This window comes from Microtus ochrogaster, unplaced genomic scaffold (assembly GCF_000317375.1).
Source record: "Microtus ochrogaster isolate Prairie Vole_2 unplaced genomic scaffold, MicOch1.0 UNK1, whole genome shotgun sequence".
Lineage (NCBI taxonomy): Eukaryota > Metazoa > Chordata > Mammalia > Rodentia > Cricetidae > Microtus > Microtus ochrogaster.
Genome location: NW_004949099.1, coordinates 29536085 through 29559266, shown reverse-complemented (window position 1 = coordinate 29559266; position 23182 = coordinate 29536085). Strand labels below are relative to the sequence as shown.

Below are 23182 nucleotides of genomic sequence, written 5' to 3'. Positions count from 1 at the left end.
TGGTTTCTACAATGTGTCTGCTGTGAAACAATACACTGGTTTCTACAATGTGTCTACTGTGAAACAATACACTGGTTTCTACAATGTGTCTGCTGAGAAACAATACTCTGGTTTCTATGTTTCCACTGTAGTTAACAGTATATTGATGTTGCTCATAAATGACTGGGCGCAGTGTAAGCTATTCAGTTCAGTCTTATTCAGGCTCCCCAGAGTATAGCTCTTATTAAGGTCTAAAAAGGACTGGGAACGTCCCACCAATGTGACCTTCCAAGTGCAGGCTGAGTGCTGAGGAGGCAGAGACAGGAGCTGCAGCCAGGCAGCCGAGGAGGAGACTAGAAGATCATGCTGCATGGCAGACAATGGGCCAGAAAGAAAGGGCAGAGAGGTGAGGTGTGGGCAGGCCTGCTGGACTGGGAACCATGCTACTAGTGCTCACCAGGCCACCTTAGTGTCAGCTCTAACACTGCTGCTCAGGCCAGGTTTTCTGGAGACTGCAAAACAGCCCATACTGTGCGGCCAGCAGCCTACAGGCGTGCACTGTCTGAAGAAGGTAAAATATCCCTTTACCAAAGGCTCAGAAATGCTTTTCTAATAGCAGCTTTATTGGAAAAGAATATTTTAAAATTTACATAAGAACACATGGTTCGGGCACTTGAGCTGCTGAAGAGGAAGATGCCAGGCTAATGTCAGACTGACTACCTTGTAGAAAAAAGAAACAAACACATAAGAAATTTCCCTCACCAGCCAAAGTGAACCAGCAGATCTGATTCTGAGCTGACTGAATTGATCCCGGACCAGCAGTGCTGCTACTGGCCTGCCTGGTTTACCTTGTGGCCCTCCCTTAGGTAAAGAACCCTTTGGAATTAACCTTTGGGTAGAGCCTCCTCATGTCCCACAGTAAGAACCTGAGGAACACATGAGGTGAGGAAACATAGAAAGTAGGATCAGTGACTATGCTCCATCTTAGCCTAAACTTGTGAGAGGAACATTTTACAAGCCAGGAGGAAAATGGGAGACCACTCCTGGTACGAAGCAAGTTTGTATCTTCACCTGTTACCTCCACAAAAGCAGGGGAGTTGGCTAGGCCCACCTATCCCGTCCCCAGAATCTGATGAAAGGGACAGCAATCTCACCATCAGAATCAGAGTCCACCAAGATCAGAAATTGAAAGCTGCCTGGACTTTTCTAGGAAACATGAAAATTTCCCCAGATTTGCAAGGAAACATGTCCCAAAGCAGACAGTGCTTAGCAGCTTGCTAGAAGGCTGATTTGAAAAGAAAAGGAAAAGAATGGAGGCTTGAAGACGAAGCTCATGGAGTGCCCATGGCATTCAGAGGCCCTGGGCTCCATTCTTAGCAGGCAGGGATGGGGCACAGAGAGCAAGTAAGGCCATGGAAAAGAGTCAGGTCTGAGAATGATACCTCTCGGCTAACCTAAGAACAGCCTTTGGCTTCTAGAAGCTGCTGGTATAGTCCGAGTCCCTACACTGACGTAAGAATTTCTCACTGTGTTTCAACTGTGTCATGGTGTGGTTGATATTGTCTATTTCCTCTTGGGTCTGGAAGGTGGGTCACAGGCAGAAGCTGTTCTGGCCCCACACTGTACTTGACCTGGTACCTCTGGTGAGAAAAAGTGTTGTGTGCTTCTCTGCAGGGGTAGAAGCAGCCCTCTGGACTCCTGCTCACCCTACCTGGCTCTATATCTTTCCTAAGCCAGTGTAACAGCCTTGGTCTGGAGTATAGCTGTATGCTAAAATACTATAACACCATGACTCTAGCCAGTCTCCAGGTGTTAGGGGGGGTAGTCCTGGGACTCTTCCAGACAAGATATTCCATATCTAAACAGTTGGGTAATTCTTTTTATTTTCTGAGACAAAGTTCTGTTCTCTATTGCCTCAGCTGACTCTGAACTCCTGACTCAAGTGCCTGAGAGGATAGGCATACCACAACACCAGGTTTGGTGACTCAGGACAGCAGTGGAGCAGGACATGATGGGACACACCTGTAATCCCAACACTTGCTCTGAGTTAGGGACTATAAATTGGATAATAGTTTGGTCCAGAGAAATGACACCCAGTCTCAACAAAACAACACAAAATGACTATAATATATTGTAATCATCCACAAATTGGAACTTTGAAGGTACAAAAACAACCTGGCACAACAGTCCAACCTGCAGTGAAAAACAGGACTGGCAAGCTCTAACACATGGTAGCAGTCAAGTTCAGAATGGTTACAAAAGTAGAAGGCCGGGTATAGTAGACCAAGCCTTTATCCCAGCATTTGAGAGGCAGAGGCAGGCAGATCTCTGAGGTAGAGGCCAGCCTGGTCTACACAGTGAGTTCCACAGGATAGTCAAAGCTACATAGCGAGAGCCTATCTCAAAACAACTACAAAGCCCAGGGAGCTAAGATAAATACTTGACAGTCTTCTGGAAAAGACCAGAGATTTCCTTAGTCAGAGTAGAGACTACCAAAGGTTGCCTGTTCTACCAGACAGGTGACAGCAGACTGGCTACAGTGCAAGAGCACATAAAGATGAGTTTTCAAATCTGCTACCTTCCCAAACCACACTCAGAGACCAGTCTTCCGGATCACCACAGCTTAAAACCAGAATAACAGTAAAACAAATGTCAGAAAGCACACAAACACATGGAAACGGAACATTGTCCGCCTAAATCACCACTGCATCAAGGAAGAAACAAAGAAAGAGATCAAATACTTCCTAAAATTCAATGAAAATAACTGCTCAACATACTCAAACTTTTGGGACATAATGAAAGCAGTGCTAAGAGGAAAGTTCATAGCACTAAATGCCTACATAAAGAAGCTGGAACGCTCCTCCATTGCTGGTGGGAGTGCAAATGGTACAGCTGCATTGGGAAATCAGTATAGCGCTTTCTCAGAAAATTAGGAAACCTTCCTCAAGACCCAGTAATACCACTTTTGGGTATATACCCAAAGGATGCTCAATCGTACCACAAGAACATGTGCTCAACTATGTTCATAGAAGCTTTGTTTGTCATCGCCAGAACCTGGAAACAACCTAAATGCCCCTCGATCAAAGAATGGATAAGGAAAATGTGGTGCATTTACACAATGGAGTACTACACAGTGGAAAAAATAATGTCATCTTGAAATTTGCAGGCAAATAGATGGATCTAGAAAACATCATATTGAGTGAGGTAGCTCAAGACCCAGCAAGACAAATATATGTACTCACTCTTAAGTGGCTTTTAGACAAAGCAAAGAAAAACCAGCCTACAGTTCACAATCCAGAGAACATAGACAACAATGAGGACCCTAAGAGAGACAGACATACATGGACCTAATCTACATGGGAAGTAGAAAAAGAAAAGATCTCCTGAGTAAATTGGGAGCATGGGGATCATGGGAGAGGACAGAAGGGGGAGGGGAGAGAGAGGAGCAGAGAAAAATATATAGTTCAATAAAAACAATTTTTTAAAAAAGAAAAAATAATAAGATGAACTGAAAAAAAACTGGAAAAATTCCACACTAGCAAGGTAACAGAACACCTGAAAGCTATAGAACAAAAAGAAGCATACTCATCCAGAAGAAGCAGATGGTGGGAAATAATCAAATTGAGGGCTGAAAGCAATAAAATAGAAACAAAGAAAACAATACAAAGGATCAATGAGAAAAAAAGCAGGTTCTTCAAGAAAAATCAACAAGACTGACAAACCTTTATCCAAATAAGAGACATAATATCCAAATTACAAAATCAGAGATGAAAGAGGGACTATAACACCATGGAGGAGATCCAGAGAATACAGGTCACACTTCAAAATCTGTACTCCACAAAACTAGAAATGTTAAAGGAAATTGAGAATTTTCTGGATAAGTTCCACATGCCAAATTAAATCAAGACCAAATAAACAAATTAAATAGATCTATAACCCAAAAGGAAATAGAAACAATCATCAAAAGCCTCCCAACCAAAAAGGCCCAGGGCCAAATTGTTTCCATGCAGAATTCTACCAGAAATTTCAAAGAAGAGCTATACTGATACTCCTCAAATTGTTCCACACAATAGAAGCAGAAGGAACATTGTCAAACTCTTTTTATGAGGCTACAATTATCCTGATACCCAAACCACACAAAGACAGCTAAGAAAGAGAATTATAGACCAATCTCCCTCATGAACATTGATGCAAAAAACACTCAAAAAATACTGGCAAACCGAATCCAAGAACACATCAGAAACATCAGCCATCTTGATCAAGTTGGCTTCATTCCAGAGATGCAGGGATACAGGTCAACATGAAAATCGGTCAATGTAATCCACCATATAAACAACTGAAATAAAAAACCACATGATCATCTCACTAGATGCTGGAAAAAGCCTTCGACAGAATCCAACACCCCTTCATGATAAAGGTCTTGGGGAGAACAGGGATATAAGAAACATTCCTAAACATAATAAAGGCAATATACAGCAAGCCAACAGCCAACATCAAACTAAATAGAGAGAAACTCAAAGCGATTCCACTAAAATTAGGAACAAGATAAGGCTGTCCACTCTCTTCATAGTTATTTTAATATAGTACTCGAAGTTCTAGTTACAGCAATAAGACAACAAAAGGAGATCAAGGGCATACAAATTGGAAAGAAAAAAGTCAAACTTTTGCTATTTGCTGATGATACAATAATATATATATATATATATATATATATATATATATATATTCCCAAAAAAATCTATGAGGGAACTCCTATAGCTGATAAACACCTTCAGTAATACTATAAGATTAACTCAAAAAAAATCAGGAGCCCTCCTATATACTATATACGAATAATAAAGGGGTTGAGAAAGAAATCAGAGAAATATCACCCTTCACAATAGCCACAAACAATATAAAATATCATATGGTAACTCTAACCAATCAAATGAAAGACCTGTATGACAAGAACTTTAAGTCTTTGAAGAACAAAACTGAAGAGGATACAGAAAATGGAAAGATCTCTCATGCTCATGGATAGACTAACATAGTAAAAATGACAATCTTACCAAAAGCAATCTACAGATTCAATGAAATACCCATCAAAATCCCAGCACAATTTTTCAAATCTTGAAAGAACAATATTAAATTTCATATGGAAAAAAAAAAAACCCAGGATAGCCAAAACAACCCTCTACAATAAAGGAACACCTGGAGGCATCACCATCCCTGACTTCAAGCTCTATGATAGAGTTACATTAATGAAATCAGCTTGGCATTGGCATAAAAACAGACAGGTGGACCAATGGAATCAAATTGAAGACCTTGATATTAACCCACACACCTATGAACACCTGATTTTTGACAAAGAAGCTAAAAATATAAAGTGGAAAAAAGAAAGCAGCTTCAACAAACGGTGCTGGTATAACTGGATGTCGACATGTGGAAGAATCCAAATAGGCCCATATTTATCACTATGCACAAAATTCAAGTCCAAATGGATCAAAGACCTCAACATAAAGCCAGCCACACTGAAACACAAAGAAGAGAAAGTGAGAAGCAGCTTTGAATGCATTGGCACAAGAGAACACTTCCTAAATATAACATCAGTAGCACAGACACTGAGAGCAACAATTAATGATGGGACCTCCTGAAACTGAAAAGCTTCTATAAAGCAAAGGACATGGTCAACAAGACAAAACGGCAGCCTACAGAATGGAAAAGATCTTCACCAACTCTACATCAGACAGAGGTCTGATCTCCAAAATATACAAAGAACTCAAGAAACTTGATATCAAACTACCAAATAATCCAATTAATAAATGGGGTACAGATCTAAACACAGAATTCAACAGAAAAATCTCCAATGGCCAAAAGGCACTTAAGGAAATGCTAACATCCCTAGTCATCAGGAAAATGCAAATCAAAACTCTGAGATACCATCTTATATCAATTAGAATGGCTAAGATCCAAAACACGGATGACAGCTCATGCTGGAGAGGATGTGGAGTACAGGAAACACTCCTCGATTGCTGGTTGGAGAGCAAATGTACGGTCACTTTGAAAATCAGTACAGCGATTTCTCAGAAAATTAGAAATCAATCTACCTCAAGACCCAGCAACACCACTCACTTTTGGGTATATACCCAAAGGATGCTCAGTAATACCACAAGGACATATGTTCAACTATGTTCATAGCAGCATTATTCTTGCCAGAACCTGGAAACAACCTAGATGCTCCTCAAACGAAGAATGGATTTAAAAAAAAAAGTGGTATATTTACACAGTGGATGGAGTAGTAACTCAGCAGTAAAAAAACAATGACATCTTTAAATTTCCAGGCAAATGGATAGAAGTAGAAAAAACCATCCTGAGTGAGGTAACCCAGACCCAGAAAGAAAAATACAGTGTATACTCATTCATAAGTGGATACCACACATAAAGCAAAGGACTACCAATCTACAGTCCACAACTCCAGAGAAGCTTGACCCCTCTTCCAAAAACAGATGGAAGCAGATGCAGAGATTTACAACTGACCACTGGACCGAGCTCCCGGAGTACAATAGAACTGAGGGAGGAGCGATAATATGAACAAAGGGGTCAAGACCATGATGGGGATACCCACAGAACCAGCTGACCCCGAGCTAGTGGGAGATCACTGACTCCAGACTGACAACTGGATAACCTGTATAGGACCAAACTAGGCTCCCTGAATACAGGTGACAATGATGTGGCTTGGGCAGCATATGGGGTCACTGGCAGTGGGACCAGGATCTAACTCCAATGCATGAACTGACTTTGTGGAGCCCATTCTCTACAAAGCGACAACCTTGCTCAGCCTAGGCACGGGGTGGGGTGGGGGAAAGGCCTTGGTCCTGCCTCAAGAAGGTGATGGGACAAGACTTAGATGACCTGGGGGGGGGGCTTACCCTCTCTGAGGAGTGGATGGGGGGTGAGGTGGGGGGCAGGTGGTGGGAGGAGATGGAAGGAGAGTTAACTGAGATTGGTATGTAAAAAATAATAAAGAAAAACAAAGACAAAGCTCTGAAATATCCTTTAATTGAGCACGAGCTATGAGACTCAATGCTAGCCATCACACCTGCACCACTCTGAAGCTGAGCATAGGGAAAACCTGACAATCCTGAGGTTGTTTCACTGTCCAGTTGACAGAGCACAGGCTGCAAATCACTGGAGAGACAAGTCTCTGGCCATGTCTGTGAGGGATCATCCAGATTAGGCCAACAGAGGTGGAAGACCCACTATAAATGTGGTGGTGCCATTCCTTAGGCTGGATCAAGACTGAATTAAAAAAGAGTGAGATGAGCACCAATAGTCATTGCTCTTCTGGGTGTGATGTGAGCCACTCTCTCATGCTCCTCCTATCACACGACTCCCCCTTCATCACGAACTGTAACCTCGACCTGTGATCAGAATGAATATACCCTTTCTTCACTAAGCTGCTCTTGTCAGGTAGAGCGCAACAGATACAGCACCATGTTCTGTATGACTTGACAGGGCTGCAGAAAGAAGCCCGTAAACGCCAGTTAGCCCGTCAACAGAAACTATTCTTTCCTAGAAACAGCCCTTAGGACCCTCTTACTTATGAGACAGAGCTTTCGATCAGGTTATCTCCAGATACAAAAGAGAAAACACCAAAAAGGAATCATAATGGCTTGACTTAAGAATTATATAAAGATTTTTGTAGTCATACATCTTAGGAAAGCCTAAGCAGTGGAATTAAACCATAAAGCAGTCAGGTGTGGTGGTACACACCTTTAATCCTAGCAAGGGAGGGCAGAGATTGGCAGATCTGAGTTCAAGACTAGCTTGATCTACACAGCAAGTTCAAGGACCGACAGGGCTACAATAGAGACCCTGCCTCAAACAATTGTCAAAACCATAAGTGAGCAATTTTGTAAGTTATTTTCAAAGGGGGGTGGTGGCACATGCCTTTAGTTACTGCACTTGAGAGGCAGAGGCAGGAAGATCTCTGAGTTCAAGGCCGACCTGGTCTATGGAGCGAGTTCCAGGACAGGCTCCAAAGTTACACAGAGAAACTCTGTCTCAGAAAACAACAACAAAAACAAAGAACAACAACAAAAAAAAAAACAACAACAACAACAAAAAAAAATCAAAGCAACCACCAAAAAGAACCAAAAAGGCCAGGCGGTGGTGGCGCGGGTGCAAACCTTTAATCCCAGTACTTGGGAGGAAGAGGCAGGTGGATCTCTGTGAGTTTGAGGTCAGCCTGGCTTACAGGAGCTAGTTCCAGGACAGCTAGGGTTGTTACACAGAGAAACCCTGTCTCAAAAAACCAACCAACCAACCAAACAAACAACAAAAACCCACTAAGTTATTTTTAAAGTAGCCCACATCAGAGGTAGGACACTATGATAGGAACATTTTCCTCCTGCAAAGATAAAGTGTGAATACATGCACATTCCCCCTCAACAAAGACATTCTAGTACCAATGATCCACAAGGCCATGACAGACTGTCTCAAAGTCTCTGTTAAAAGGAAATCTCCAGACAGGAACTAACAATGAGGCCCTGGAGGGGCACTGCTGACTGGATCGCTCAGCCTTTCCTACAACACCCAAGACCACAAGTCCAGGGGTGGCACCACCCATAGGGAGCTGGGCCCTCCCCCATCAATCATCAAGAAAATGAACTACAGCCTAGTCTGGTAGGAGCATTTTATCAATTCCCCAATGACTCTGGCTCGTGTCAAGAAAACAAAACTAGCTAACACACAGACACTAATTGCAGTTTTCTGATAACTACTTAACATAAGCCACCTGGGCCCTGGATATCTGGCTCAATTAACCCTTATATCGAATTCAAAAAGAACTCTTCATAAAGGTGTCGTAATGAGAGGCAACAAGGGAAGTAAATGAAATGTTTATCACATAGCCAAACTACATCTCTGCTTCTTTTCGTTCTGTCTTTTGTTGTTTGTTTTTCGAGACAGGATTTCTCAGTAGCTGTGGAGCCAGTGCTAGAACGCACACCGTGGACCAAGCTGGCCTTGAAGTTACAGAGATCCGCCTGCCTCTGCCCCCTCAAGTGCTGAGATTAAAGGCGTGTGCCACCAACGCCCGGCACATCTGTTTCTTAATTCATTGAAACCAACTGAAATTTTTGTAAGCTGAAGCTCCTCTTTCAAAAATGCTCTGGCGTGTCTTAATTTTTTTTTTGTAATTTAGAGTATTTTTATTTACATGTCTTGCGGATAGCACAAGAGTCTAAACATGGAATTAATCGTATACACATACCCTGAAAATTTTAAACAGTATTTCCGATAATTTTTGTTTTTAATATAACAAAATGTTATGGTGTGGAATTTTCCACTTGTAGTACCATGTCGGCACTCAAAAAGCTTGGAATTTTGAAGCACTTCAAAATTTGGATTTCCACATTCGGGATGCTTACAAGCTGTACTTCCCAAGCACGCAAACCCACAGGACTAAAGCCCAAGAACAGCTACAAGCTCGTCACCGAGTTATGGACGTTGCTACTCAACCCAACTATTTTAATTTCAAAATAGCAGTCACAAGAGTAGCTTTCTGGTTCTCCACCTCGTCTAACAAGCCATCCATCAATGTCGTCTTTCTGCTCCTAAATGGGTTTCGCTTTAACCTCTCTCGGTGGTCTCGGTTTCCTGCACCGCAAAAAGAGCGATCATCTCAGGATAAGGAATGCGACCGGCCCGGGTTTCCTCGCAATCCCTCCCGGCTCACTCTCTGCAAGCCGCCGCTGCAGATGCTCTGGCCGCTCCAGCCTCTCCGGCCTTTGGGTTCCTGCGTGTTATCCCCGCTGTAGACGGCCCGCCACGGTCGGGCTCGGCTCCTCACCTCCCTCCGGCAGCGCCCAAGGCCCCGCGGCGCAGCGTACTCACCTGCAGGTGACCTGCTTGGTGCTCATGGCGGCGGGGACGCGGGCTGGAGTCGCACTGAACTCTCAGGGCCTCCACCGCCGCGGCCCAGCCCGGCCCCGCCCGCGCGCGCAGTTGCGTCACTCTAACGCGCGCGTGCGTCACCTATAGGGTGCCGGCCGGAAACTTATCCGTCACAATTAGTTCCGCCGGGGCGTGGAGCCGGAAGGTCCTTACTCCTTAGCCCTCCGGGTTCACGTTTCAAGACTACGGGGCGGAGCGTGTCTGGCATCCTAGACTTGCTAGTCATCTGCCACATCTTCCAAGACAGACTTTTTCAAAAGTAGTTTTATTATTTATTTTTATCTTATGGTATGAGTGTTTTTGCCGGCATGTATGGCTGTGCACCATGTGGGGGCAGTGGCTCAGCCAGATGAGGGAGTTGGATTACCTAGAACTGGAGTTTCAGCCGGTTGTGAGCTGCCATGCTGGTGCCGGGAACTGAACTTTTGGACCTCTGCAAAAGCCAGTGCTCCTAACCACTGAGACATCCTCTAATAAGAATATTTTATTTTTTTTAGTAATTTCATTATGTATTTTGATCATATCCATCTTAAATAGCCCCTCTCCCTCTGGTCTGTTTATGAAAACACATGCATAACTCAAGGCAGAAACCTGAAGACAAAAATTGAAGCAATATGTACCACACACACATACACACACACACACATAATTTTGATTCTTGCAAACTATAGTTGTATTGTCTGCTTTGAAAAAGTTATTTCCCCGTTTATTGTGTTGAATTGGCATTGCATAGAAGTTAACAGTATATTGGCCTGGAAACATTATACTTATTTTTTCCATTTGTATAAAGGTAGTGCAGTGTATTAAACATGTAAATAAGACATCTATGTCAACACCCAACCCTGCAAGCAAGGCTCAGGGAACATCATGGAAAGAAAGGCAGAAAGAATGTAAAAGCTGGAGGTAGGAAGAATACTAAGAAATGCTGTCTTGCTGGAGAGTGGTGGTGCACGCCTTTAATCCCAGCACTCGGGAGGCAGAGACAGGCAGATCTTTGCAAGACGAGGCCAGCCTGGTCTACAAGAGCTAGTTCCAGGACAGGCTCCAAAGCTACAGAGAAACCCTGTCTCGAAAAAACAAACAAAAAAGAAGAAATTCTATCTTCTTGTCACACATAGTATTAGACACATGAATACACAGCAGGTGTGGCTGGCTGTCTGCGCAAGACTGGGCCTGTGGCCAGGTGCGGTGGTGCACGCCTTTAATGCTAATCCTTTAATCTGGAGGCAGAGGTAGTTAGATCTCTGGGAGTTTGAGGCCAGCCTGGTCTATACAGACTAGCCAAGACTTCATAGTGAGACTTTGTCTGGAAGGAAAAAAAGGTTGGGCTCATCAGCATTCCATCACAAATGGGGGAAGGGCTCATAAGGATCCACCTTCCTCACAGTGGGCTCTAAGCAGTTAGTGGTTGCTGGGAGAGGGGAGTCTTATTCCCTCTTATTCCTTGGTGGTGCAGCCACTAGCAAGTTGCCCTTGCTCAAGTAAATGACCCCTTCCATGCATGCAAAAATCGTGTATGATCACAAGTATCTTGAGGGAGGAAAGAGTTTATTTCAGCTTACAGTTCTATGCAATTAGAGAAACAATTAATAAATGGGACCTCCTGAAACTGAAAAGCTTCTGTAAAGCAAAGGACACGGTCAACAAGACAAAACGACAGCCTACAGAATGGGAAAAGATCTTCACTAACCCCACATCAGACAGAGGTCTGATCTCCAAAATATGCAAAGAACTCAAGAAATTGGTCACCAAAAGGACAAATAATCCAATAAAAAAATGGAATCTAGCCGGGCGATGGTGGCGCACGCCTTTAATCCCAGCACTCGGGAGGCAGAGGCAGGCGGATCCCCGTGAGTTTGAGGCCAGCCTGGTCTAGACAGGCTCCAAAGCCACAGAGAAACCCTGTCTCGAAAAACCAAAAAAAAAAAAAAAAAAAAAAAAAAAAAAAAAAAAATGGAATCTAAACAGAGGAATCTAAAATGGCTGAAGACACTTAAGGAAATGTTCAACATCCTTAGTCATCAAAGAAATGCAAATCAAAACAACTCTGAGATTCCATCTTACACCTGTAAGAATGGCCAAAATCAAAAACACTGATGACAACTTATGCTGGAGAGATTGTGGGGGAAAGGGAACACTCCTGCATTGCTGGTGGGAATGCAAGCTGGTACAACCACTTTGGATGTCAGTGTGGCGATTAGGAAACAATCTTTCTCAAGACCACTTTTGGCTATATATCCAAAGGATGCTCAATCGTGACACAAGGACATATGCTCAGCTATGTTCATAGCAGCATTGTTTGTCATAGCTAGAACCTGGAAACAACCTAAATGCCCCTCGACCGAAGAATGGATAAGGAAAATGTGGTATATTTACACAATGGAATACTACACAGCAGAAAAAAAATAACAACATCTTGAATTTTGCAGGAAAATGGATGGATCTAGAAAACATTATTTTGAGTGAGGTAACCCAGACCAGAAAGACAATTATCACATATGCTCACTCATAGGTGGTTTTTAAACATAAAGCAAAGAAAGCCAGCCTGGTATAGGAGGTCCTTCTGTATTTGTGTTGCTTTCATTGGTTAAATAAAGAAACTGCCTTGGCTTTTTGGTAGGGCAGCGCTTAGATAGGCGGAAAGACAGAACAGAAGGCTGGGAGGAGGAAGGCAGACAGGGAGAGCCGCCATAAAATCACTAGGTCAGAGGCGCTGAATCTTTCCCAGTAAGCAACGACCTGGTGGTGATACACAGATTAACAGAAATGGGTTAGATCAAGATGTGAGAGTTGGCCAAGAAAAGGCTAGATATAATAGGCCAGGCAGTAATTAATACAATTTCTTTGTGCTTATTTTGGGAGTTAAGCTAGCCCGGCGGCAGGATGCAGCCCACTCCTCATACTACAACCAGCCTACAAACCATAATCCCAGAGAACTTAGACTACAATGTGGACACTAAGAGAGACATACATAGATATAATCTACATGGGAAGTAGAAAAAGATAAAATCTCCTGAGTAAATTGGGAGCATGGAGACCTTGGGGGAGGATTGAAGTGGGAAGGGGAGAGGCAGGGAGGGGAGCAGAGAAAAATGTAGAAATCAATAAATATCAATTAAAAAATGTATAAAAAAACCTGGCACATTAAGTAAAGTTTATTAAGACACATTACCTCAGACCATTTTTTTTTTCTTTTTAAAATGGGGTTAACATTTCTTTCTCTTTTTCTCTGTTTCTGTGTTAGGGATTTACAAGGGCCCTACCAACCGAGCTAGCGTCCCTGACCCTAGCCTGAAAGTATTAATTGTGTGGGGTTTTTTCTCTGGAAACATAAAAAATAAAAAAGGTCACCCCCCAAATCTAAGAGCCTCTCTGACTAGTGGGAAAACACAAAACTAAATATGAATAATCTACTAGAGAGTTCTGTACTGAGTTCAAATGAGCTGTTTAGTGTGGGAAGGGAAATGGCTCGGCCCAGACACATTTTCTTCACCATGCCCCACAGTAAGTGATTTAGATAGTGGCCCTCTCCTTTTACCACAGAAGCAAGCTGTGCCGTCCCTCTGCCAACCTCATCCAGTTGAGTGAGGTCTGAGAAGTGCCAGAGGAGTTGTGTGGCCTCTGCACTTGCCATGAGCAGGGAGGCTGACATTCCCTTCGCTGGCAGCATCGAAGACATTTGATCCTGCCCTGTGTAAACTCTACCCCTCCCTTAGCATCCCATACAGAGACTCCAGCCCCCTCCCAAGAGAGCAGCTGTCTAGAAGATGAAGATGAGGAGAATCTAGACCACACAGTGGAAGAGGACGGGTCACAGAAATCTGAAGGTGAAGGCATTGGGGAGCAAACAACAAGAAATAACAACACAAACTGGGCCGGGCAGTGGTGGTGCACACCTTTAATTCCAGCACTCGGGAGGCAGAGGCAGGTGAATCCCCGTGAGTTTGAGGCCAGCCTGGTCTACAAGAGTTAGTTCCAGGACATCTAGGACTGTTAACCCTGTCTCGGAAAACAAAGAAAAACACCCCCCCCCGCCCCAAATGGTCATTCTAGAGAAAACTGACAAAGAGTCAGAGGCAAGTTAGAGAGCGTCTGCTGCCGACACTCCCGAGAGACTTTCTGTGTGGGTGTCAAGCTTCAAAGCTGAAACAACAGGGCTGAGCACAGGGACTTCGAGAAGGAACAGCAGGCCTCAGCCGCCTAACTTCTTTAAAGACAACTCTGCCTTCCTCGGCTGTGTCTCCAGCCCTCTCCGGAGGCTGTGTGAGGGGGCCGCTCCACGACCAGTGGTCAGGCACACCCACCCTGCTAGGGAAAGGACACACAGGTCGTTTGTAGCTGGCACACCTCAATAGAGTCTGATGAGAATGCAGCATTCTGTACACAGCCAGGAACACAACTCCGAAGAGTTTGGCTAACTCCGAAACAAGTTCCCTTCCTTACCCTTCCAGGTGCCACTGCAACCATTACTAGTGAATGCTGTGTGCGGAGCGAGGCCGATTCGTGGGTCCCTACATCCTTCCTCCTCTGACTCATAGCCCTGCCTGCTACAAGACAGGCCTGGCTACTCTAAACGCTAAAGGAGAGAAAAGAAAGAAAGAAAAGCAACAACAATAAAACCCCCTTGAACTATTTCAAGTATTTGAGGATGACTGTTGAGAGCAAGTCCCACTCTGCTGGGACTCTGGCTGGTGGCCTGGAGAGCACCTGTACTGCTGGTCCCTCAGGTGCTCAGCAAGAGCCCCCCTCCTTCTGCGACAGATTTAAAATTTTTTTACTGTTATTTAATGTACACTGGTTTGGCTGTTGTTTTTATATACATTGTAAGAAGAATGTGTCTGGGGGAAATGAACCTTTAGGGAAACAATTACAGCGTGTTTATCTGGGAAAGAGAGGAAGGAAGGAAGTGTAGGAAGTAAGATAATAGATTCAAGAGACTAGCGAAAACAAAGCAGTTTGTTTTGTTTTTGTTTTTTGAGCCAGGGTTTCTCTGTGTTTCCTGGAACTCACTCTGTAGACCATGCTGGTCTTCAACTCAGAGATCTGCTGCCTGTCTTTGCCTCCCCAGTGCTAGCATTAAAGGTGTACACCACCATTGCCCAGCTAACAAAGCAGATTTTAATATACCATTCTGGAGACAGGACATTAGCATTGGGAAAAGGCAAAAATGGCCTCCCGCTGATTTGACATAAAACAGTAGTTTTTAAAGTCCCCATAATCACAAGGAATTCCTGCTCCCTTTTCCTTAAGGTCAGGACTTACCTCCTCCCTAAAGTCCCATTTCAATTGGCTCAGGACACAAACACTTATCTAATGAATAATTTGGGGCTTGAGACTGCCCCCTTTCTGAAGGAGGGCTGAGTCAGGCAGCATACTGCCCATGATTTTCTTACTTTCAGAGTTTGGAGTCTCATGAGCCCGGGCTGTCAGCTAGAGGAGAGGGAAAAAGCGCCCCGTTTATCTGGTGACTCTCTGATGGCCTCTGAGGCCGCCGAACACTGGAAATGAACTATAACAATTTATCTTCCCTCAGGAAGGCAGTGGCAATGGGCCTCCTGTTGGTCCCACTGGCAAAGTTTGAGGGACGGCGAGGCAGGCTGCATGGGAAAGCGGGGCTGCGAAAGTGTAGTGTCTACAAAGAAACTCGATAAGGCAGCTCAAATGAATACTAGCTCTTTAAGAGTCCGGAGGCTAGAGCCTAGTTACTGGTTAATCTACCTGGCTTAGCTTTTGAAGCTTCCATCCATGATGACGTCACCGTCGATCAGATTACACAGGTGGTGTGTGTTTACCAACTGTGTGACTGAAGAACAGGAAATCGCCAGAGACCTGTGCCGGTGGCCCAGGCATCAGAGGGATGCACTTCGCGGGGTCCGGAAAGCCTCTAATTAAGTTCAGGCACTGCGAGAGGTCCATCTACAGTTTCAGTGTACCCCAATGCTGTCCCCTGTGCCAGGGGGACGTGGGCTCCACCAGGATAGAGGATGCACCTATCAGCATCTCAGACCCGTTCTCCAATGGGCATCAAGAGAAATGCGCCTTCCTCCTCAAACCCACGAGAGGGACGTTCCTGAGGTACAGTGGCTAGAGTTATACCTTTCATGTTTCTTGCTGTGTGTCAGCCCTTACACACACTGGCTTTGAAGGACATGTGCCATGCTGTGCAGTGTGTGGGGGTTGCTTAGGGTAGACTGTCGTCCTCAGGTCTTCAGCCGCTGGCCTGTTTGTCCATTGGAGTGGGTGATGCGGGGTCAGGGTGCATGGCTTGCCTGCCTTGGAACGGTCCTGGGTTTTGTGTACACTTTTGTGTAGTATGCAAAAGACGGTGCATGGTGTATGAAGATACCTGATTTTAGGGGAAAGGGTGTGCTGAGCGACGGACTCGGGTAACCTGGAAGTGAATGTTACCGGAGAAACACTGCTTACAGCTCATACCTAGGTGATAAGCAGGTACAGTGTGCAGAACAAAGTACAGTCCCCGAGACACAGTTCTAGATGGAGGTGAATGAAATCAACAGTGAAGTCTAAGGGTTCCTCCCCTTTTCCTTCTTTTTATTTCCTCTTCCCTTTACAGTGCTAGAGGTCAAACCCAAAGCCTCACTCAACCTGTGTGCTGTGCCAGTGCCCAGCGCTGAGCTGCACTTCCAGCTCCTCTGCCCTTAGCTTTCCCCCGAGGCAGATAGGTCCTTGCTGAGTGACAGACTGGCCTGGAGCTTGCGATGTTGACCGGGGTGGTCTTGAACATGCGATCCTCATGCCTCAGTGTCTTGAGTGCTAAGATCACAGACATGAGCCAAAACATGCAGCTCTTCCAGGAGTTAAAACATGCAGATTAATAAAATTCCAATTGTGCCGGGCGGTGGTGGCGCACGCCTTTAATCCCAGCACTTGGGAGGCAGAGGCAGGCGGATCTCTGTGAGTTCGAGACCAGCCTGGTCTACAAGAGCCAGTTCCAGGACAGGCTCCAAAACCACAAAACCCATAGAGAAACCCTGTCTCGAAAAAACAAAAAAAAAAAAATAAAATTCCAATTAAAAAAAACAGTGTACTTTTTTTTTTCCTGGAAGTGTGCAAAGTTAATTTAGTGTTAACTCTGAAAACTCAACAGCAGGAGCCAAATGTTAAGGCTGGAGAGATGGCTCTGCTGTTGAAAGAATGCTGACTGCTCTTCCAGAGACCCAAGTTCGGCTCCCAGCACCTCCATGGTGTCTCACTGTAACTCCAGTCCCAGGGAATCCGACTCTCATCTCTCCTCTGGCCTCTGTGGGCACTGCACACACACATATGCAGGCAAAACACCTGTACTCATAAATAAATCTTAAAAACTTGCAATATTAAGAAAGAACCAGGAAAATCCATAAATAAGTAGGTTGTTATTTTTAATTTCATACAATTATCTTTTAATAAAAATATATTTGATATTATTCGAATATTCAACTTCCCTGGAGCCTCCTCACTCCTTTGGGGAGACCCAAGTCTTCATCTTCCATCATCTCTGTTCTGTTTCAAAATCTTCCTTAACTTTTAGTTGTTGGTAACTTAGCCCAGGCTGGCCTTTAACTTGCTATATAGCTCAGGCTGGCCTTGAATTCTGATTCTCTCAGCACTAGCTTCCTTAGACTCTTAATGACAGGGTCCCTTTTAGACTCATGTCCTAAGGAAAGGTTATGACATCATTGGCAAAGAAGTCTGATACTCCACTCTCTTCCCTTGTTCTAATGAGAACTTGCTTACTCTCTGGCAAATGCTAATACTGACGAGCATGGTCCTTTCTGACATGGGCAGAATGAGAAAAGAGGTGTGGACACTGGTTGCATACTGTTTGCAGAAACCATGGCAGCCCCTCCCACTGGACTCTCCAATCTTCCCTTTCATCCACGTTTCCAAGTCTGCCTTCAGTCCCACAAAACTTGTGACAAAGCCAGGCGGTGGCGCACACCTTTAATCCCAGCACTTGGGAGGCAGAGGCAGGTGGATCTCTGTGAGTTCGCCACCACCGCTAAGTTTATTATTTTATTAATGTTCTGAAACAAAACATTTGATGTTCGGTTACAGGTTCAAGGCCAGCTTGGGCTACGTGGTGTGCCTTTGTCCGAAACAAAAACAAACTAAAAAGAGCAATTTTAAGGGTGTGTGTAGGACAGAGGGGGCATGTGCTGAACACAAGTAAGGTCCTGGGTTTGCTCCCAGAACTAAGCAACCCAAACCAGAAAAACCGTAAGCCAACAGAGTAACGGTAAGAAACAGCAGTCGCGGGAGTACAGTGGCCGCGGGCTGCACTGAGCTGCGGTGAAGAGGGCTGAAAGTCTCTGAGCTGTCTCCAGGACCCTCTCACCCACTTTAGCTGGTGGGGTAGTGAGTGAACTCCCGGGGGGTATAGGAAGCTCCTCCACCATAAGACTGTGGGGGCGTGGGTCCTGAGTCCTGCTTCTGCTGTACTCTTTAGCCAGCCTACAACCAATGGCGAGGCCTGGTGCAGGCTTCAGGGGTGGGGTGCATGCCCTGCTCTTTCAATGCCCATGCTTCATAGTCAAGTGTGGCACGAAGAGCTTGTTAATAGGCACAATGGCACACTTGCGGTTGAAGCTGCCCTGGGCTCTGAGGCAGGAAGATCCTGAGTTCCAGGACAGCCTGGGCTATGTGGCAAGACTTCTTACCAAACCAACACCCCTCTGTTTCAGGGAGTACGATGGAAAGTCTGACCTGCACGTTGGACTCACTAACACACGTGGTGAGCACTTCTTGCATTTTTCCAGCCTAAGAAAATCCCACAATACCCTTAAGGGTAAAGGAGGGTTTCCAGACAGCATGATGTCACAGCAACAGCAAACCATTCTGCCTTCCTTGCATCTCCTACTGCAACTCAAGCAAGTTGTGTGAAGGGCAAGCCAGCGCTCCTTACAGTCTGTATATTTGGAAGACTAAGGACACTTTAGTGTTGCTGGGATGGAACTCAGGCAGGGCCTCTTGCTTGATCAACCCACGCCACCGCTGAGCCATACCCTGACCCCTGGGAAGGTCTAATGTTTTCTCAGAGCGTCACAAACCTGCACACTTCTGTGTTGGATTTAAAGAGAAAGAAACAGATGGTTAGAAGTTGAGTTGAGCCTGGCGGTGGTGGCACACACCTTTAGTCCCAGCACTCGGGGGGCAGAGGCAGGCAGATCCGGTGAGTTTGAGGTCAGCCTGGTCTACAGAGTGAGTTCCAGGACAGCCAGGACTATTTCAGAGGAACCCTGTCTCAAAAAAAAAAAGTTGAGTTGACCAAGATCTCAGTTCTTCTGTTTGAATCAGATTGCTATTGGCTTCTGATTCCCAACTCTCACAACCCACTACACTGAGTTTCCCACTACGCTGGGTCCCCCTCTATGCTGGGTCCCCCTCTATGCTGGGCCCCCCTCTATGCTGGGTCTCCCCACTACGCTGAGTCTCCCACTATGCTGGGTCCCCGTACTCTAGGCTTGAAGAATGAAATGTGACTGGTGAGGTCTGCAGCCTTTGGCTTTAGAAAGCTGGACTGGGGTGGCCATGTCAGAGCACTGGCCTAGCCTGAGCCTGAGTCAGGGTCAAAAGCAAAGGACCCACCATGGCTGGTGGGAAGGATTTAGCTTAGAGGCCGCTGAGCTACTCCCGGGAGACAGAGTGGCGGGACACTTGCCTAGCTTTCATGAGGCCCTGAGTTTGACCCCAACAATAAACTTTTTAAAGAAAAAAACCCCTCTATAGCTCGCTAGATCAGGGTTCTCAATCTGTGGGTTGCGCCTCATTGGGGGGTCACAGATACACTGAACATCAGATATTTACATTATGCTTTATAACAGTAGCAAAATTACAGTTATGAAGTAGCAACAAAATAACTTTATGGTTGAGGGTCATCACAGCATGAGTATTAAAGGATCCCAGCCTTAGGAAGGCTGAGAACCACTGCCCCAAATGGACTTGTCTGATAGCTGTAGACAAGCGTGACTCCAATTGCAGGATCTACGGCTGCTGTCACTTTCTGAGCACCCGCCAGAGTGCCTTCGCTTTGGGTTTGCAGGGGTCGTGTATAATTACAACGCAGACGGCGTACAGCGCGACGAGGCAGGATGGGAGCAGAGTCTCAGCGTCCCGCTAGTGCAGCCCAGCATGTTCGGACTCATGGACCAGTGGGACGTGTACCTGGAAGACTTCTCCACTTCGCCGGCCTGGCTGCCTCACAGGTAGGTGTCCAGAAAGACTGCGAGCAACTGCCACCCACCTGTCATGAAAGTGGCATCCTCATTGTGTAAGACTTTAAGACAATCCTGAATCCTCTCAGCCTCTGTGCCATAGTGCTTCCCCTCCCCCTGGGAACCAAGGACCTAACAGCTACACTCGCACCTACTCAGTTCCTGAACAATCACCCATATATGTATGTTTTGTTTCGGTCCCCTGGGAAACGGGGTCAAAATGACCTCTTACCTCATCTGATCTGGCAACAGCTCTCCAGTCAATTATTGGTAATAGCCCTTTCGAATAAGCCAATCAGAATAATCAAAGAACAACCACCCCTTGCTTCTGTGGCCCCTTTAAAAGTAGACTGTACCTGCTATTCGGGGTCCCTCGGCTTCTCGAATGCTGGGGGACCCTGTCATGAAAGAATTAATGAAATCCTCATACTTTTGCATCGGCTGTGTGTATGAGATGGTCTCTGGGGGCGACTCCTTCTCGGTGTTTGGACGCTAGAGTCCAACAATTGCTCTGTGGTTACTGCGGTATGTCAAGTACAGTTCGTCTGCCTTGAGACTGTCAATCTGTGAGAACAGTTAAATCCAGTTACCAGAAAATGTCCCTCCAAGATTCATGTGTTTGGATACTTGTCCAGATGGTGGTGCTATCTTGAGAGAGAGAGCTGTGGTACTTGGGCAAGTGGGGCCTGGCTGGAGGAAGTGGGGCTCTTGGGATGGACCTTGGGGTTTCTAGCCTGCCTTTCTTCCCGCCCAATCTGTGCCTTTCACTCCTTGGAGAGGTGAGAGCAGCCTCGTGTCCTGCTGTCACCAGCCTTCCCACAGGAGCGAGGCTGGACAGGTCCCTCAGAGCCTAGATAAAGCCACAGTCATTAGAAAAGCAACAGACAAGGGTCTGGAGCCCTGGAAGTTTTCTGGGGAGTGGGGCGGCCAACGCTGGAGGGCGAAGTGATGGCTGTTGTTACAGTCACAGTGTCCTGAGGACTTTGTGTCTGCTTAGTCAGACGGATGTGGGAGGAAGCTTCTATTTTTACGATTTATTATTATTTTTGTTGTTGTTATTTTTTTTTTTTGAGATAGGGTTTCTCTGTGTAATAGTTCTAGCTGTCCTGGAACTAGCTCTTGTAGGCCAGGCTGACCTCGAACTCACAGAGATCTGCCTGCTTCTGCCTCCTGAGTGCTGGGATTAAAGGCGTGTGCCACCACCACCTGGCTATTTTTAAGATAAAATTTTATTTTAAAATTTTTGTTTATTTTAAATGCATATGGCTGTTTTACCCAAGTGTAAGTGCACTATAAGCACAGACACATCGTGCCTGAAAAGGAACGATGAGGGGTCGGGTCCCCTAGAGCTGGACTTACAGATGTCATCAACAGCTGTGTGGTGCTGGGACCTGAACCTGGGTCCTCCTGAAGATCAGACAGGGTTCTTAATTGCTGAGCCATCCTCTAGCAAATGTTTTTAATTATTATTTTTCCTGAGACAAGGTCTCACTGTGTAGCCGAGGCTTACAAGATAACCATCCTCTGCCTCAACCTCCAGAGTGCTGAGATTAAAGAACAATGTCACTATGCCCAGCTATGAGAATGTATTTTTATTTTATTTTATTTTATTTTATTTTATTTTATTTTATTTTATTTTATTTTATGTTTTTCAAGACAGGGTTTCTCTGTAGCTTTGGAGCCTGTCCTGGAACTAGATCTTATAGACCAGGCTGACCTCGAACTCACAAAGATCCGCCTGCCTCTGCCTCCCCAGTGCTGGGATTAAAGGCGTGCGCCACCACTGCCCGGCGAGAATGTCTTTTTAAACATACACAGAAAATTCATATTATGTTTCATAATTTTTATTTAATTTTTAGAGACAGGGTCTCTCTACATAACCTTGGCTATCTTGGAACTCACTCTGTAGATCAGGCTGGTTTCCAACTCACAAAGATCTACACGCCTCTGCCTCCTCAGTTCTGGGATTAAAGATGTCTCGCTGGGTGGTGGTGCCCGCCTTTAATCCCAGCACTCGGGAGGCAGAGGCAGGTGGATCTCTGTAAATTTGAGGCCAGCCTGGTCTACAAAGGGAGTTCCAGGACAGGCAGGGCTGTTACATAGAGAAACCTTGTCTTGAAAAAGATGTAAGTCTCTGTGCCTGGTCTCCATTTAAAAATGTTTAAGAAATGCATTTTATTCATTTATTTTGCGTGCCCCTGGATGTGTGCGCATGTGCGGAGCTCAGAGGACATCTTGGAAGAGTTGGCTCTCTCTTCTATGTGAGACCTGGAGAGTGTCAGGCTTGCTGGTAGATGCCTTTACCACCGAGCACATTGTCAAGGGCCAGCAGAGAGGCTTCTGCTGCGGCGGGGTTCAAGGCCAGCCTGGGGAGCAGTGCTGGCTGTCTCACTTCACTGGAGCCCCCTCTTTTCTCAAGGTATGAAGAGGATCATCACAACTGCTCCAGCTTCGCCCTCGCCTTCATTAACCGTGTCCTTGCCACGGAAGGCAAAGAGCAGCTGGACAAGAGGGCGTTCACAGAGAAGTACGTGATCCCGAGGACGCGCCTGGCCTCCAAGTACATCACACTCTACAGGGCCGTCCAGGAGAGGGGCTTCCACGTGGCTGACCATCCCGATCCAGTGACAAGCCTCTCTTAGGCAGTTTGTGCTGAATGCTGCATGTGACGGCGGTTGGGACAGGACATTCAGGTTTACTACCTTTAAATAGTACTGCACATTTCTATCTGTAATGAATTTACTGTGGCTAATAAAACTGATGTATAGTTTCCTTTAAGTATTATTATAAAAACTTGAAAAATTAATAAAAATTTACAAAACTAATAAAATCACAGAGTATACAGTTCAATGGAAGAACCACCTGTCTATCATGTAAGAGACCCTAGGTTCAGCCCCCTGTAGCACACTCCCAAATTAATAAAAAAAAATTAAAGCCAGGCAGTGGTGGCACACACCTTTGATCCCAGCAGAGGCAGGTGGATCTCTGTGTTTGAGGCCAGCCTGGTCTACAAGAGCTAGTTCCAGGACAGGCTCCAAAGCTACATACAGAGAAAC

General features: G+C 45.4%; 2 protein-coding genes across 2 annotated transcripts in view; one reads left to right on the top strand and one right to left on the bottom strand.

The window, feature by feature from the left end:
- The window catches only part of Mkrn2 (makorin ring finger protein 2), a 27672-nt gene extending 17718 nt beyond the window's left edge, over positions 1 to 9954 (bottom strand). The window contains exon 1 of the mRNA XM_005365042.2: positions 9856 to 9954. Coding sequence (XP_005365099.1) covers positions 9856 to 9881 — 26 coding nt within the window. The 5' untranslated portion in view covers positions 9882 to 9954. The remainder of the gene's footprint in view (positions 1 to 9855) is intronic.
- A 5797-nt stretch (positions 9955 to 15751) lies between these two features.
- Positions 15752 to 22937, top strand: Mkrn2os (MKRN2 opposite strand). Its single transcript, XM_005365041.2, has 4 exons — positions 15752 to 15990; positions 18597 to 18646; positions 19955 to 20117; positions 22546 to 22937. The coding sequence occupies exons 1-4, from the start codon at positions 15773 to 15775 to the stop codon at positions 22766 to 22768; spliced, it is 654 nt and encodes a 217-aa protein (XP_005365098.1). The 5' UTR covers positions 15752 to 15772; the 3' UTR covers positions 22769 to 22937.
- The last annotated feature ends 245 nt before the right edge of the window (positions 22938 to 23182 follow it).